This window comes from Falco punctatus (genome assembly GCF_963210335.1).
Source record: "Falco punctatus genome assembly, chromosome: 1".
NCBI lineage: Eukaryota > Metazoa > Chordata > Aves > Falconiformes > Falconidae > Falco > Falco punctatus.
In genome coordinates this window covers 26354175-26371725 of record NC_137580.1, presented here as the reverse complement: position 1 = coordinate 26371725, position 17551 = coordinate 26354175, and the positions used below count along the sequence as shown (strand labels likewise).

General features: G+C 42.2%; 1 protein-coding gene across 1 annotated transcript in view; it reads left to right on the top strand.

Moving 5' to 3' along the window:
- The window catches only part of LOC308072711 (uncharacterized protein), a 48691-nt gene that overhangs the window by 22175 nt on the left and 8965 nt on the right, over positions 1–17551 (top strand). The window contains exon 3 of the mRNA XM_080409965.1: positions 40–6452. Within this exon, the coding sequence (XP_080266091.1) occupies positions 6429–6452 (24 nt within the window). The 5' untranslated portion in view covers positions 40–6428. The remainder of the gene's footprint in view (positions 1–39; positions 6453–17551) is intronic.

Here is a 17551-nt window from a genome sequence, read left to right as displayed (position 1 = left end):
CCCTTGTCAGCATGTGCTAACATGGGTCCTCTTGTGTAGGAAGGGAGTTTAGTTGCCCTCGGAAACATTCCTTGGGACCTTGGGCTCTGAAGACTTTGTCGTTATTGGAGAGCTCAGGAGATAGCAGGCTTTGGCAAGCTTACCTCGAAGGACTGAAGAAATTCCTTGTCTTAAGGAAAAGCATGAGAATGCCTTCAGCCTGGCCAATTCCAAAGGAGTAAGTTGGAGGCTTTTTGGCTGTAGAATCTCTGTTCATCCTCAAAGACACTGATGTATGTGGCAGCACTGTCTCACTTGTCAAAATTGACTGGTAACCCTGATCCTCTGGAAGACCCTGTAACCCATTGTATGGTGGTAGGGCTGAAATTTCAAGTGGGCATCCTAAGGGATAAATACTTGCCTGTAACAATTGAGATGTTGTGATCTCTCTTAGGAGCTCTGGGATCTGTATGCATAACTCCTTATGAATGGTTACTGTGTCGTGCATTATTTACTGTAGCTTTTTTGGGGCACTTCGAATAGGTGAGATGGTGGCAAAGCACCATAATGTATTGCAGCCTGAGCTGCTGTACCTCAGAGATCTCCAGCTGATGGAGAGGAGAGTGGTGTTTTGCCTGTGTAACTCTCCTGTGGGTCAGGAGAGACAACTCATCAGCCTTGGGCTGTCTGGAGAGCTGTGAGTGTGCCCTGTTGTGGCCCTCCATCACTGTGACAGTTCCTTCACAGCTGGAAGGGCCACTCTTTATGCACTCTGGTAACACAACTGTCAGGAAGAGGGAGTTCCTGACCATTCTCTGATGTGCCCTGCGGCTGCTGGGGTTGTGCCCAGAGCAATATGGTGTGCATTCCTTCTGGCTGGGACTGCTGTCACTGCTGCACACTGTGGGTATTCCAGGGAAGATGTCACTCGCCTGGCAAGATGGCCCTGTGTGATGCCTGAGAGATTATAGCCATGGAGACCAATGGGAAAATAGAAGCTAATGGATTACCTTCTTTCTGTAGAGCTGGCTTTTAATTGTGTAGTTTCTAGTCTTTGACACTAATTTAGTATTAACACCTGTAATGAATTTTCTACCTCAAAGTGGGGTGGTCTGTCAAGTTCACTTGCAGTAGCTGCTTGTGCTGTTTGTAGTGTTGGTGGGGGAGTGTCAAACCTGCTGTGCATGGACCTTGTTTGTCTTGTCCTGACAGAGCAAGTCTGCAGACAGTTTTATCTTGTATAGTGTGAGTTAATAAATGTTTCCTTTTTAAAAACAGTCTCTGCCTACTAGTAATATTGTTGCTCTTTACCAAGAAGAAATGGTAGAGTCTTGGCTTTGACAGCAATGAATGACAAGTAGACTCTGAAGTTTTGAAGGAAGACTCTTGAGAATTTAAGGTGGTAATCATTGTAAAACAGGAGGGTAGTTGAATTGCATAGGTGTACGCTTTTAACACTGACATGTCACTAAGGTGAAAAGGGAAATATAAGCTACATTATTAGCTCATCCTTTGGTGTCTGTTATTGGGCTTTCTATAACATTGATAATTATAAGATGTTCAAAGTAATATCCTTGTATTGTTTAAATAGGGGACAGCAGCTTTTCTGCTCAGCAAACTCTGCCTCTGAAAATGCTTTGCTTAATCCTCTAGACCCAATTCCCTCTGAGCATAATTAACCTAATCAGTATTTTAAGTAACAGAAATAGCACATGGTTCACTTAACAGTTAATGATTTCCTTAGGATGTGATACTTGCTGTCCTTAATTCAACCTGCCTGAATTTTAAGTTATTTTTTTAAAAAATTGAGGGGTTTTCAACCATAACTGTGAATACAATGGCTTGAGTACTTCTAATTTTGTAATTATAGCATTTATAGTATTTGGATAGCATGTGGTGGAATATGTTTTTCACCATATGGCTGGACTGGGGAGGGAGTTGGTGTGTCAGATGGTCCCCTGGCCAGGAACTGTGCTGAGCTACTATCACTGCTCCAAACCTGGACCATGATGATTGCTGAACAGGCTAGCTTTGTATCTTACTCTGCCCTATGCTAGTCTCTAACAAAATTATGGGTTATAGAAGTGTAACCTGAAATTTAATGCTCACTTGATCTCCATGTGGATAGTTAGCCATGATTCCTGAGACTTCTGATTAGTAGAATTTAGTACTTCTGTGTAAGGCAGCACCGATCTGCTACTCTTTACTATGAGTGATGTTGTGTTCACTGTGGGAATTAACTACAGTGCAGCAAGACTTCTGTGGTTTTGACCATATCTGAGATCTTTGTAACTGTAGTTCAGCTACAAGCTTTTTGATTGTCTGGCTTTGTTTGCTAGAAATGCTTGTATAGTCATTTCTGTTTCCTTGCATGGAATCAAGTTTAAATAGAGCTAAGGGGATGCAAATGCAGCATCTGCCCAGGAGCTTATCCTGAGGTGCCCACAAGCTGCTGCTGCTGTTTGGGCTGAACAGACACTTGGAACATACCTGCATAAGGAGCTGCTCTGTGAAAGCTTTTAGGCAATTTTTGCTGCCCCCTGTGCATGTGATGTTTCTGCTTGCTGGCTTATGTTGTACCCAGGCATGCCAGCTTCTAGTGCTGTCTGTTGCCTTGCTGAGGAAGGTGTTTGTTTTGGGTATATGTAGCGTGGTTCTGGGGGGGCTCTCTGTAGGAAGAGGTTAAGGGACTGCCCAGTTCATATTTTTGTTTCACAGTAGCCAAATATTTTATTTGGCAATAAATTAATTTTTCCCAAGTTGAGTCTGTTTTACCTGTGACAAGTGATCTGCCCATCTTCAGCCCTCTATACAAGTAGATCAAAGTAGCTGCACCAGTGTTACAGTCCTGGGAGTTCACAAAATGAATGTGGTACAAAACTGACTTGGTGGATGTGCCTGACCATTTTAACTCTCTGCTAGGACTCTCCCATTTGATTTCGGCACTAAATTGTGCTTCCCAAATGGGGAAACAGGAAAGTCTTGGAAATATTTTTAGAGTGTAAATGGGATGTTCTAGTAAGACAGGAATGGCTGCATTAATGTATGTGCTGTTTTAAAAGCTTAGAGGTAAGTCTGTCTTCTGGGGAACCATGAAGATTGCTCTGCAATACTGGGAATATGGATATCTGTCTTATCTGTAATTTCTATGTCTGTGTGATACATGAAGCAGAAGAATTAACTTTGCTCTTATTTCTACCTATGTTCTGTAGGTGTAGCCAGAGATTTTGGGCTTGTACCCCAAATTGGAAGTTAAAGCTAGGAAGTAGCTGGAGAGATGATGAAGAATTAAGTAGTTGTCAACTTCACTGAGTTACTATCCCAGCATTAAGAAGATAAATTGGTTTTTAAGGTACAGCCATCACAGAGGTAACTACCTCTTTAAAAAGCCTTGTTTAGATACTGTTATATTTTCATATAACAGTTATAAATGCAGGGTTTGATCTATAATTACTTGTTAGAGCTATAGGTTTCCTCTTAAGTGACAAAACTGAGACAGCTGGGAATTAAATGAGACCTGTTTTTTCCTGAATGTTAGGAGTTCCATATTTCATCAGTTCAGTATCTGAAAAAAGTGATCTCTAACAAGTTAATATTTGCAAGGTTTTTCTATTTAACTGTTTTTAAAGATCATGAAGAGAAGCAGAAGAGGATATGAGGAATACTTAAGAAATAAAATGGGAAATTATTTCAACTTGCAGTTCATTCTTATGATGCTAATTAATGCTTTCACACATTTTTATCATATTAAGGGTGAAAGGCTAAGCATACGGACTCCAGAAAGAGCTGAGTTACTCTTGTACTACTGATCACTGCTGTGGGAATTCACTGTGTTATGTGGAGATATTGGTGAATCATTATCCACATGGAATCTTGAACTCTTTACAACTTCTGCAATTTATAATTGTTGAATTTAAGTAATTAGACTGTTTACATGAGTAAAGGGGAAGTGACTAGTTGTATTTTTTATTAATAACCTCCAAAACTTTCTTTGTACACCTGGTTGGTATGCATTCAATTCTATTCTGATTGTGATGCTTATATCAAATACACATTCCTTAGAATGACAGAAATAATGTTACCCATTAATTACTACAGTACTGGTTAATGAAGTATAAAGCCTATATCCTTACACTGCTAAAACTTTCATTGTGGAAATTGTACTTCAGAGTTCATGTTCCTGAAATGGATGAAATCTGCAAGAAATCGCTTCTTTTCATATCTACTAGAAGTGAAGCAGGTAACTACATCGAATGTTTGTCAGGTTTTGCACCAGGATCCATGAGTATTTCTTGCTTGTAGAATGAAAGCATCCCCTGCTAGCCTGATGAAGCAGCATTCAGTGTCCTTTGACAGCAAAGACCCAAGTCCAGAAAGTTAAGGATAAATGCACAAATGCCTTTAAATGCCTTAGGGTTTTCTTTTCAGTGGTTATTTAGAGAATTAATTGTGCCACAAAAAGTGCTGAGGATACTTTTTGACATGATCTGGAAGCGCAAGCAATTGCATCTCCCAAACTTTTTGCTTGTTTGCAACCAGCACCTGGATGGGAACTAGCTAGCAAAATAAGACCATAAGGATTGAGGGGTTCAATTGATTTGTGACTTGAAATGTAAGTTCCTTTTGGGTACCTAGAAGTCTAGCAGTCACCTTGACTGCTTCCTTCTACTTAGATGCGTATATCCATCAATTGTGATGTTTACTTGTACGCTGAAGAAACTTGATAATTCTACTCCATAGCAAGGAGGACACTGACATCCTGCAGCAGCTGTAATAGCAGCACACTGGGCACAACATGCCAGCACTGCGTTACCCTGCTCTGGCAGGGGAGACATCGGTTGGAGAGGTTTCGTTTCATATTTGTAAATCATACCTCAGGAGGTTTGTAATTGTTAATGTTGTGAACTTGGAACCTACATAGGCATTAAAAATACACTTATTTAAGATATCTGAAGGAAAAGCAATTTTTTTTCTATCAATATAGGTGAAGAATGCTCTGTATGTGTTGTGATGCAAGTTTGGCTGGAAGCATTAGCGTAGTGCTAACTGCACCAATTGCTACTGGCTCATTGATTCATCTCTTCCAAGGACATGTTGTAATGTGTTGCCATCTCATTTTCTGAAACTGGCTGTGTACTCACTGCAACATGTTAACTGCATCAGTGTCTTACTCACTACTTACCTTGCCCTGAAGTACTGGTGGAAGGGAAACAGAATAAACATGTACCACATCCTATGCTTTTTTCCTTATGTATAGCTTCCCACCAAGAATAAATCAATTATCTATCAGAGTCCAGACCTGACCATATCTCAGTCATTAATGCCATTGGATTAGGAGCAGCTCTGTGAAATGGCAGTGTAATATGCTGCTTTTTCTAGAGCCCAGGAGTAAAGCCAATATGGAATTTGTTGCTAAAATTGTTCAGTGTTCTAGCAATGTTCTTATACTAGCTCTTTTATATAAGTTTGAGGAGCTGGCTTTTGCATGTTTATATACATTTCCCAAAAGCTATAACAACAGGATAGTTGTAGGATAGTCTGTCTTCTCATAGCTCTGCTATAGCTACAAGCTGAGCTCTAATTCCTTTTGCCTTTTCCTCAACATCTTGGTCCTGTTTCAGAATAAAACACCCTTCCTTAAGCTGAAGGCAGCAGAGCAATTGGCAAAGATACTTCACAGCCCCTTGCCGATTGTTGGCAGGCAAGCAGCAAATGTTTTCCAAAGCACACGAACCAACCAGGTATAATATGTAGGTATGGTACATTTTAATGTTAGAGCACTTTTTTTTTTGCCTTAACAGTTTTTATACCTCATCACCTTTCACAGAACTTGAAAAATAGCAGTTATTAAGCCTATAAGATTCCGATCACTGTTGTAGGCTAACACTTCTAGATGGCAAATCCTTTGTCTTTATGGGCACAATAAGTTTTTTCAGCCCAGTTAACCAAAGAAAGGGATGTTCCTTCCCATATTAACACTTGAACTTTTTTCCCTTGCGAGTGCTAAGCCTTCATTTTAATGCATTTGTTGTGGATTGAAAAGAAGAAACCAATATCTTAGCATTGGACAATTGCTTAGAGTTTTGCGGATGAAAACCAATGGTATGAATACAGCCTCCCTTAACTGATGTGCAGCCACTGTGCTCAGAGATGCTCTGTTTGCTTAGTGTCTTTTTCAAAGAGATTTGTATCACAATGTAAGTAAAATTGTATACAACACGGGTGAAGAAGTGAATACTGTTTTAGCAGTCATCTTGCAATTGGAGTTCTGTGAATTCCTTAAACAGTTAAAAGTTTAGCTTGCTACATTATGATCTGCCTTTTTTTTTCTTGTCTTCATCTTTTGGCACCTCGCCTTTTCAGCCAGCTGCACTGTATTAGTGCACAGCATTAATCTCAGCTCTTTGTAGGGAACTCGTTGAGGAGCTCGAATAAGAACAGAAGTTTAGATGTACTGTATTCTGTGTTGCAAGGTGAGTGAGCTTATCAGGAAAGCACATGTTTTCAGGGGATGCTAGACTGTCTATGTAGATGTACTTGTGAGCATGATAACTTTTGGTAGTGTTTTAAAGGGATGCTCCCATCTCCCTTTCAATTATGCAGTGTGAAACTTCAGTTTTGAGTTAGTATCCAACTGTTGCCCTTCAGTCTTGCTTCTTCAGATACTGGTTTAATTTTTTTTATGATGTGCATACAAGCTGAAGGAATTGCTTTCTGGGGAACCTAGAGTTGTCTTCAGCCTGCAGTGGTAGCTAGGGGGCTTCCATCTACTTCCAAAAGCTGAGGTAGTGTGCTGTCTTCCATGGCTCAAGGGTGATCACAAAGATGCTTGAGTCTGCCTGCACACTTGTTAGAGGGTAAAAATATTTCTCTAATCCAGTTTGTTTTGGAGCATCAGACTGCCTGTCAGAGCAAACCTGTGATCAGGGTGCACAGTGTCTGAGCCCAGAGATTGTCTCTGTGTGGAGCATGGATCCTGTGAACAGCCATTCAAAGGCATGGTGCAATGCTGGAAATAATCCCAATGAAAAAGAGCTGTATGTAAATGAGCTTTCTGATAGCTAAAATTGTAAAGTAGCTTTGTTCTTAACCTTGCCAGATACTGAATGCTTATCAAGGATGAACAAAATACTAGTCAGCTTGCAAGCATCCTGGTGAAAAAAGACGAACATGCTGCATTTTAGATCACATTAAATAATGCAAGGTTTCTAGGGGCAAAAGGTTTCTCTACTTCAGGTGCTGGGAGGTGGTCAGCAGAGCTGCCTGCTTAAGTGGACCCAAATTCAACTTACATTCAGAAAACCTCAAAACTCTAACACATAGATTAGGATTTCCTATCTCTGGAAAATGTAGCTAATATTCCACACTGTATCATCATCTGATGTTATGAATGCTTCCTAATGTATTTCCTATCTTCCATGTGTATAACAAGGTGGAAGAAAATATGAATGAGTATGCTGTTTTCAGGTGGCAGGGGATTTTTAGAGAGAAGGAAGGAGGAGGGAGTAGGTGGCTGAGAAAAAATGAGGTGGAAAGAAACATACCACATCTAGATGAAGTGCTGTATTCTCTGGAGCAGGCACAGTGAGGCTATTCTGCTGGCAAGAAAAGCTGCTGTTACCCATGCAGCTAAGACTTCAGTTAGACTAAGGAGAGAAGTTTGACTCTGAAGAGTTAGTGTTGCTTGACCCCATCACATGATAATATTCTGTAGCAAATGCTGCAACGAATGTGAACGCAACAGCTTCTGTAGAGAAGAATTGGCAGGAAGGCAAGTAGAAGCAGGCTGTGAGACACTTGTTACAAACTGTGCCTAGAAACCAATCTGTTCTTCTTTATTGTTCTCTGATGAAGGGATGGATTATAAATGGTACAGGCGGCCTTGAGGCCTGTGATAATACAGTATCTGTAGCTTTTCCAGTTGGAGGCTTAAAAACTCTGAATGCTTTTATGTCAAAAGTGGTAAGAATATTTTTTTAAAAGTCAGGAAATGTACATGTCAAAACCTCAGCCTCAGGAACAAGTTAGTATTTTAGGCAGAAGAGGAAAGATTTAATTGAAAGAAAAAATAATTTAAATATGTTTTTACACTTTCCTGCTTTGCTTATAGTTTGGCTAAGATAAATATCTAAAGCTGGAAGCTTTAATATGAAAGAGAACCTTTCCATGTCATCTCCACTTGAGTCTGTCTTTAAAGTGCATGCAAAGTCAAACTTCCCTTAAATGGCAGTACAATGAATTCAGAATTTTTTTGTCTTGATAACAGCCTGTGTGTTTGTCTAGGACTATAAAGTTACATGTGTCATGTGAGTATCATAAAACCTTAGTGCAGCAATGAATGGTACACTCTTGTCCCACTGAATGTAAGCATGAACACAATGTTCTGCTCTCTTAACAACCCATATGCATTCTCACAGTCAAATGTTCGAACAAAGTATGTGAAAGAAGGGTTGGATATTGTGCCATGGGCCTTACCTGCTTTCTGCATCAGAAGTGGTCTATGCTCTAAGTATGGTTTTGTATTTTACAGTTGTTGACAATGATACATATTTGCTCGCCCTGAAAGCCTCTCATGACTGGTGTCATGTATGGCAGGTAGAGGTGATAGCCACATTTAGCCACGGAGTTGTGCTGATTTTTTTTTTTGTTAAATAACATCTTGCCTCTGCTTGTCTTATATCAGATATAAGACAAATAATCAGCAAAGTAATCGAAGTGGATTAAAATGCCATGTGACTATTGTGTGATAAATAAAAATCGTTTTGAGTATCTGGGTAGATCAGTAGGCTGGCTAACAGGGCCATCTGCTGGCAGATGTACTCTAACAAGTAACTGAATTTTGCTGGGGACAAGTCTAGCTCTGGGAGAGGTTAATGGCTTGATTTTAATGTCCAAACACATGTGACTCTTCTTAAATTATGTCAAGCTGCTTCATACTTTATATTAATTCCTGAATTCTTGAATCTTGTAAAAATAGAGAACTGCTTAACTATAAATTTAAACTCCATTCAAATGCTAAATGGGTTGTTTGATCTGGGAGTAGTATTGCCATAGATTACACCACAATGTAAAACTATATTCTGAGGAAGCATGGGTATGTAGATGAATCTCTCAGATCAATGAACAATGACTAATTTTAATACTTGCTCTTACACAAAATGTCTACATTAGGGACATTTTGATTAAAATTACAGATAGATTTCTTGTGAACAAATGTGAAGAAGCAAAGTGGTCTAGCATACTAAGATTGTTACATTTCTTATATCTTTAATATTTAAAAGACTTCTGGATGTATTATAGTTTTATTTTTACAAGCACTGTGTAATCAGTGCAGCATCTGAGATGTAACAAGTGTGTTCTGATATGTGTGTGCTTGTGTTTGCCAGTCTGTATGTCTGGTATGTGGCAACTATTGGATATATTTGATTGTAAATATGATAGATCATAACTGAGAGATTATAATCTATGCTTTTGCAAGTTTATAATTAAAATATAGAATATATGCATGTGTAAGCATAAATCAAGTAAACAACACATGTAAACATGCTCTTTGGTTTTGTCTTCTGAGAACCTGCAGTTTGCCCTCAAGAAGCTGTCATCACAATAAAGGTGCAGGGTTCTTTAAGTTGCATAAGATCATATATTTTAAAGTACATTAGTCTGCACTGCCTAGTAGATACTGCACCACCACTGCTATGACTTGGAAATGCTTTTAACTATAAAGGATGTCCAGTATGCTTGCTCCCTTCCTTCCTTTTGCTCACTCGCTTTCTTTTCACTCCTGCCTTCCATCTGGTACTGCTGGAAAGTTGCAGTATTTTCCTCAGCCAAGGGTTTTAATCCTGACACCCGCACAACCTCTCTTTCACTTGTGGCCTTCACCACAGCATCCTGTCTGTGTCTGTAAGAACAGAATCCTTCCCAGGGCGGGCAGGGAGGCTGCCTCAGCCCAGCACCTGCCACCCCTTGTCACTCCCCTGCTGCAGGGAAGGGAAGGGGTGAGGATGCAGAGCTGGCTGGCACAGCTGCTGGCGACAGCAGGGTAGGCACATGTGGTCGTGTACTGACGGCAAAGACATGCCCCTCACAGCCCATGAACTGCCACACTGGTGATGCTGGGGGGGCTGTCACTGAAAGTGAATGACAGAGACTGGCCTGATACTCCTGCCCGGGAGGTTCAACCCTTTGCCTGTTGATAAATGCAAAGGCATTTGACATGGGTATTTCACTGAATGCAAGGGGATCCCAGAAGACAAAAAAAAAAAACCCTTTGCACATTTGTGTGTGTATATATATCTATCTCCCTTATGCTTGTGTGTGTGTGAATCTATTTAGATACCTCATCACAAATATTATAATCTTAAACCAGTAGTTAGCTTATCCTTGTGATTTAAACAGTTTCTATTGATTCATTTTGTAGGTGTTAAAATAGTAAATTAAATACTAAAATCCTATGACCAATCCTGAGTTGTGAACAAATCCTTTCTCTCTCTCCCCTTTAGATACAAGCTGTTGTTCAAGTCAGAGTAAGACTGGACATAGCCACACCTATGCTCTGTTAGGGGTTTAGAGAGCAAGGGGGTCTGTTCTGAACCTTGTGACTCAACAGTAGAATTCCCCTTAGTCTTTATATTTTTTTTAGATCTAAAGCCATTGTCCAAGTCTGAAACTAAGAGTATATCTAGCTGCACCTAAACTCAGGGTTTAGAAAGCAAGGGGGTCCACTGTAAACCTTGTGACTCAACAAGAGAATCTCCCTTACCCTATTACATCTTTGATCTCTATCAATCATTTCTAGCTCTTGTCTGACTAATTTTTGATTTTATCTGTGCTCAATCCATGTAATAAGTAATAGTGAACCTTACCATCAAACTTTGTGAAGTTGCATTGCATTTTCACAAATTCATATTAAACCTATTTCACTCATACCTTCGATGATGACTCTTTAAGTGACCTAACCTAAACCACTCATTTTCTGATATCTTAGTATCAGATTTGCCTCTCATAGTGAAGAGTGGAATTGATATATATATATACTTGGGCATTGATATATATATATATACTTTGTCCCTTGTGAACAGACACCTATGACTACAGCTGGCTGCCTGCTGAGTTCAGGGCTTCAAAACCTTCATGTTTTCAGCCCTTGCAAGGACTGATTTTTCCAAAGTAGTCTCTGTCCTATGTTCTTCCTTACTTAGCAAGTCCTTAGCAAGCCTCATCTCTTTGTATTGAGGAGTAGGATTATTCTGGATGGTTGCACCCCCCACTGCAGAAGGTGGGCCCATGTCACTTCACTCCCAACTCTCTTACTGATTCCTGACATGAAACAGGGCTGCAGGCAAGTGCTGTCCTGGAGACAGGAGCTGAGGCAGGCAGTTCAGAAACTGCTGACAAAAATTTTCTGTTTCTGCTATTTTCATATTCTAAACCCAGAACTTCTCCCTCAAACAAAAGATGCAGGTCACCATTTGTGGGAAAGCAGAATTCTTGATGTTCATTTTGAGCTCCCCTTGTGGGGGTCAGGAGTGCATGTGCCAGAGCAGCCTTCCCCTGCATCCCTGAGCAGTACAAGCCTCATACCTGAGCTGAGGTGTGCCTGTGCTCAGCCCTCTACCTGGTGTGACTTCCTCGCTTGCCCCAGACCTATCTCAAAACAGGTGGGTCTGGTGATCCCTGGACTGCATCTGAGCTCATCACCATCACTGGCCATGCCCTGCCTTCCTGGCTGGGCACAGGGGGACAGCACCCCATCAGCGCAGCGCTGCCCAGCTGGCTGAGCTGTCACTCCCCAGCTCCCTGCTCCTGGGCAGTGCCATTCCTTCTCTTTCTCTGCAGGACTGTTTTGGACACTGCCCTTCAGAAAAGCCTGTGTTGCTATCAATTTCAGAGGGGTTCAATAAATGCACCCCTGATTTTGCTGCTAGAGCTCTTTGTGTCCTTCCCAGCCAGAACTGGCATCATTTACCAACTGTGACGGTTGCTCATTTCAGATCCCTACTAGTACAGAAAATGAATAATAAAAGCCTTGCTCTGGCAGCATCAAGCAGAGCTAGAAAGCATATGTGCAGCTTGTTCCAGAGACTCCTCCACAACTACAGCAAATTGTTTTTCTATCTTTAAGGATTTTCTTCATCCAAGGCACTGTTCAAGCCATGACAAATGTGTCACTCCTTAACAAACAACTTGTATCAATTAATAGTACTTCATGTCATACTGACAAGCCTCGGGGCTTCTCTGGTTATGTGATGTTTTTTAATTATGCCTTCAGACCTACATGGTCTTTTCTGATGGGGAGAGATGACCGCTGGGGCAGGTGTTTTTCCCACTTCCTTTTCTTGTAGTGATTCCACCCAATGCTGGCATCAGCCTGACTGCCAGCAGAGTCTCCTTGCAGCTACCCTGTAGGCTCTTCCCTGGTCCCTGCAGCCAGGTTAGCCAAAGAGCCTGCAAAAGTCCCTACTCCTGACCATAACCAGCCCTTATGTCCAAACTGATGCTACCATAGTGCAGGCCAGGCATGTCAGATTTTGGGGATCATATTCTGGTGTCCCTATTCCTGTGGTGCACATCGCAGTCAATGCAGTTATGCCCGTCACTTCTTAGCCCCCCGACATGGTAAACTAATGCACTCCTGCTATGCAGTCTCCTCACTGCTGTCCTTTTCCACCACAGAATTTAATAATACGGGACAGTAAACTGATTTTTTTCCTCAATTATGCAAAAATGAATGCAAACGAAGGATATGAAACTTGGAAAAAGATCCTTAGAGGACAGCAGAAGCTGGGGCAGGCCATGACATGGAGACCACCTAGGAGAGTGCATGGAGAGAGCTGATGCAGGCTGCAGCCTCTCCGTGCTCCCCAGGTCACAGGGACAAGGACGTACTTAAGCACAGACTGCTGCTTCTTCATTGTAGGACAAAAGGACTGCAGTGGAAATACAGGTTGCCAGGCCCTGCTCCCTGCCCTCACAGGCAAGCATGTCATGCTGTTCTTTTGAATTTAATAAGCACTGCCTAAAATCTCTTCCTTTATGTCATTCTTGCTCTGCTTGAACAGCTGCTCCAGAGAGGACTGGTTTAAAGAAGAGGAACATCTTTTAATTCCCAGCCTATTTACATCTGGCGTGCAAATGTCAGCTTGTGCTGACACTGTCCTTCCTGTGAAGTGTTCCCACTCCACCTCCACTGTGCAACTGTAGGCAATAAGTGTACTGTCCCTCCTACCCTCTCCTGTTATTAAGGTGGCCAAGAGTCGCCAGCTGCCTTTCATAAGAGACTGCCCGTTGCCCTGCCCCCTCCTGCCTGTTTCACTCACTTTCACAAGCAGCAACTGGTCCAGTAGGCAGAGCTCTTTGTGAGGCCCCATTCCTGAAAACACTTCCTGCAACCTCTTTTGCTTTCTATAGATTGCTTTCCATGGTATATCATAGTCATTCTCCAGTCGATTGGCAATCTCACGCTTTCCTCTCTGGCTGGCAACAATAAGGTCCTTGTTGTCACATGGTTTTTGTTTTTCTCAAATATACAGTAATTCTAATAGGCTATCTAAGCCTCCTCCCTTTTCATGTTACCACCCAGCTTTATGACGTTAACACATAACCAACATTGCACTTACTTATTGTGCTGAAATCACTAACGGAATTATGAAAGTTGATGGGTCTAAAGAGAAAGGAATTTTCACTGTCAGCATCTCCCTGATTTTCATGCTTTGCAGTCACCCTTGTTCTGTTTACGCAGCAGACCCTAGATGGCAAGGACTGACTGAAGAGCTTGTGCATGCAGAGCAGTATCTTCATGGAGCTGTGCAAAGAAGGCAGCACCAGCCCAGGCAGACTGCAACTGAGATCTGGCAGGCGGTGACTTTGTTACAAACCAGCCTCAAGTCACCTGATGCCAGCCAGTGAACAATTGATACAGTGGTGGTGGAAGTTGGTGAGGTGATTACCAATGTGTTGTGGCTGCAAAATGGTTGATTTTCCTATCACTCCTGCAGCGACAGCCAGCTTGAGGGTAGGACAGTCCCAAAGTGCCACTGATGGCATGCATAGATGTTCCTTTCCTATACACACAGCAGCTGTGCTACAGAGACTCTGTGGACACATCAGTGTGAAAGAGTAACACCACTGAGGATGATTTCTTTGACCAGGAGGGCAGATATGACTGCTCCTGTGCTAGCAGATTCAAGCGTGCCCAGCATGCCTCCAAGCATCTGTTCTAGTAAACCATTAGACTGATCCCTGGCCCACACCTGTCCCCTTGCAGCAAGCACGCTTCCTGAGTAATGCCTGGGCATGGTCGGAGCGGTGTAGGTCGTTTGTGTGCAGCAACCCTGCTTTGGAGGATGAGACAATTTATTAGCATAGATGTAAGGCATTCAATGCCAGTTGGCCTCAGCACCTGGGAGCATTCCTAGGCACATCTGATTTATTATTATAGACGCAGCCTTTGTGAATACCACTGTGGGATACCTTGGCAGTGTGCACAGTGCTCTGTGGCCCAGATCTATTTGAATATGAAAGCATTTTTTTGCTTTTAAAAAATATGAGTATGTGCTGTTATTTCAGGAAAGCTCAATGTACCCTCTACTAGCCCGGCTGATGTGGCCGTTCCCTGCTATGAGAGGACCTGGCAGGAGATGGGTCAGTTGTGGACTGAGCTGCTGCTTAATGAACGCAGAACTAGTATAAGGCAAACTGAAAGCAAAATGGCTCTGTCTGCAACCTGGATGAGGTGCCAGGAAGCCCAGTGTTCTTCGGAGTAGTGGGGTGGGAGGTAAATGGCACAACATTTACAAGGATCACGCAAAGAGCTTTTGCCGGTGAGGGCTTAGGACATCATCAGTTCACAGGTTTGGCACAGGCAACTAAAAAGCTCATCTGCCATCACTGGGAGCAGTCCAAAAGAGGTAGGCATTGCAAGGGCTTTCTGGGCCTGGAGCTTTGTGTAGCAAGTGGTGGTGCCCAGGGAAATAGGGTAAGGAAATGTGTTGCTGTGTTACTTTGTCACATCTATGCCAACTGATAACTGCTTTATATAATTCTGAAATCTATTAAAAGTTTGGATCAGCCTGCCTGTTTCTTGTGTTTCCTTTAAGTACTTATCTGCCAATGGACTGTGGAACTAAGGTATTTAATAAAGCAGGTAGAAGGTGTTTGGAAAGAATAAATACAGCTTTGTTAAAAAATATGTAGACAGTAAACAAAGTTTGCAAATGGCAGCAAAATGCCTGCCATGCTACCTGTGGAGAGGACCCCAACCCCATGCAGCATCACGGCCCCAGTGATGGGATTACATGTCATCAGTCTTTCTGCTCTTTTCCCCACTATTGCAGTGGACAGAACACAAAGAAGCTCAAGCCTCTGCTGATACCAATGTCCTGACCAACCCCCTGCCCACGACAGTGTTTTCCAGAAGGTTTCTCAGGTCTGGAGTGCAGTAGTACAGAAATGGTGCTGGAGATGGAGAGATCTGCAGAGTCCCCTCTGCTCATGCTTTCTCACCCGCCAGCTACAAGTGTGGCATTCTGATACCACCTTACCTTCCCTGCCCATCAGCAGACTGTCCCCATCTCCTCTAGCTCCTTGCTCAAGGAGGTGGCTAAGCTCAGACTCAACCTGTATGTCATTGTAGCTGCTTGTACTTCTTCCTCTCCGCTAGTGGATGAAGTTCCCTTCCCCAAAGCCCTCAGTGGCTGTTGTAGTCTAGAAAAAGTGCGAGCCCTGATATACAACGAGGGAATGACAATATTTTATTTGTCCTAGGAAAGTAATAAAAGCAAATACCTTTTCATATTCTTTTCTATAGCAAGGTCACAGCTAGATACCTCTGACAGTTCACTAAGCCTTCTTTTCAATGTGTGTCTACCAGAAGCATTTGCCTCATAGGTTATTAGCTTCTAGAAACAATAGCAACAGCTTTAAGATTTCCTTATTTTTACAGAAATCAAGAAAATAATTTTTGACTTGCAGAAGGCCTGGACAAACTTCAAATAAGACTTTTTTACCAATTAGGATCTTTATATCATAGCCCGTTCACGTTAATTTATTGCAGATGCTAAATTGGAAAAGGCAATATTTTCTCAGCTCTCATAAAAGTGTTTCTTTGCTAAAAAAACTTTTGTCACTTGGAGGTGGAGCAGTAAATCAATGGATGAAGAAGCACTGCAAGTTATAAGAGGGAGTAAGAATTGCAGTGACATCAGGCTTCATCAGCCAAGAATCAAAAGATGTAGGTGAACACAAACAGGATGCTGAACTGTGATACAGAAGCCTGTTCATTCACCCCTTACGCTCAGGGAGCACATGAAGGGAACAGGTACCTCTCCAGTGACTTTTCCAGTCAACACAGCCAAGAGACTTCATAACAGATACCACCCAGGACACTGCCTGAATGCTAGCATTAGTGTCCTAAACTCAATATATGCTATGTGTAGGTACAGTGCAAATATGCAGTCTCTTCTGTTAAGTCTGCCATTGTAAATACTTAAAAAGCAGTATTCTGTTAAAGCCTAGCAGAAAAAATCTCTAGCTGCAGGCTCAGATATTAGCTCTCCATCTGGGCTCACACATGCTAGTGATGGCAGAGGAACAGACCACTTCTCCCCTTGACTGAGATCCCATAGCGAATAGTAGCTACCAAAACAATTTCAGTCATTGGTCATGAGATTACATGGAATTTTTCTCCAGGCAGCATCAGCTTGGCATCAGCTGTGTCTCAAGTGCTGATGATGTTCCTTCCTTCCCTGGTTTGTTCTTAAGTTTTACCCTAATGGCCCTGCAGACACTTGTTTGCGTGCTTGCTTCCAGGATCCGCCCCAAGGCTGGGGTCCAATCCTGCTTCCTCTGCTTCCAAAGCTTTCTCTAAGACTGCTACTAGTCTCATCCTCAGTTAAAAATGCATTTGGTAGGCTACAATAGCCATCAAACATGGCTATTGGGCCCATGCTGGGTGAAGCCCTTGTCAACTTCATATTAGGGAAATTATCACTGATGCCTTAGCTTGCAGCCAGGGTCCAAACCAGCAATCTGGAACGAAGTTTACGTTTATGGACAGATGGCGTAGTGCAGTGTGGGTAAAAGCCAAGTAAAACCCCATGTTAATACTACAAATAACCCAGCGTGGACAGGGAAGCTTCAGTCAAAACTCTTTCACAAGGTTTTAGGTCTATTTTCTCACATAGCATCCCTCTGTCTCGCAGTGCTTCAGGGCCTACCACACCAGTGCAGTAAGGTGCAGGGCTCTGCAGAAGGCTTGTGTTGTGGGGAGTGAAAGACATCTGCAGAACTTACATCATGCATGCTCACAAATGGCTGTGGTCCGACAGGCTGTTTCTGCCACAGGGAGAGAGGAACAAGGTGCCTTTTTATACTCCCGTGCAAATATAATGAAATCATTGAGCACTGAGGAAAAGGGACCTCTTTCTCAATGTGACATGGGGAGCAGAGACAGCAGGGAATCCTATATTTAAGTATACTGATAGGAACTTTTTGTAGGATACATAAGCATCGAGCTGATCATGCCACACACAGTATGTTTTGTCTTAACATGGATGGGAGACCAAGGTCAGCC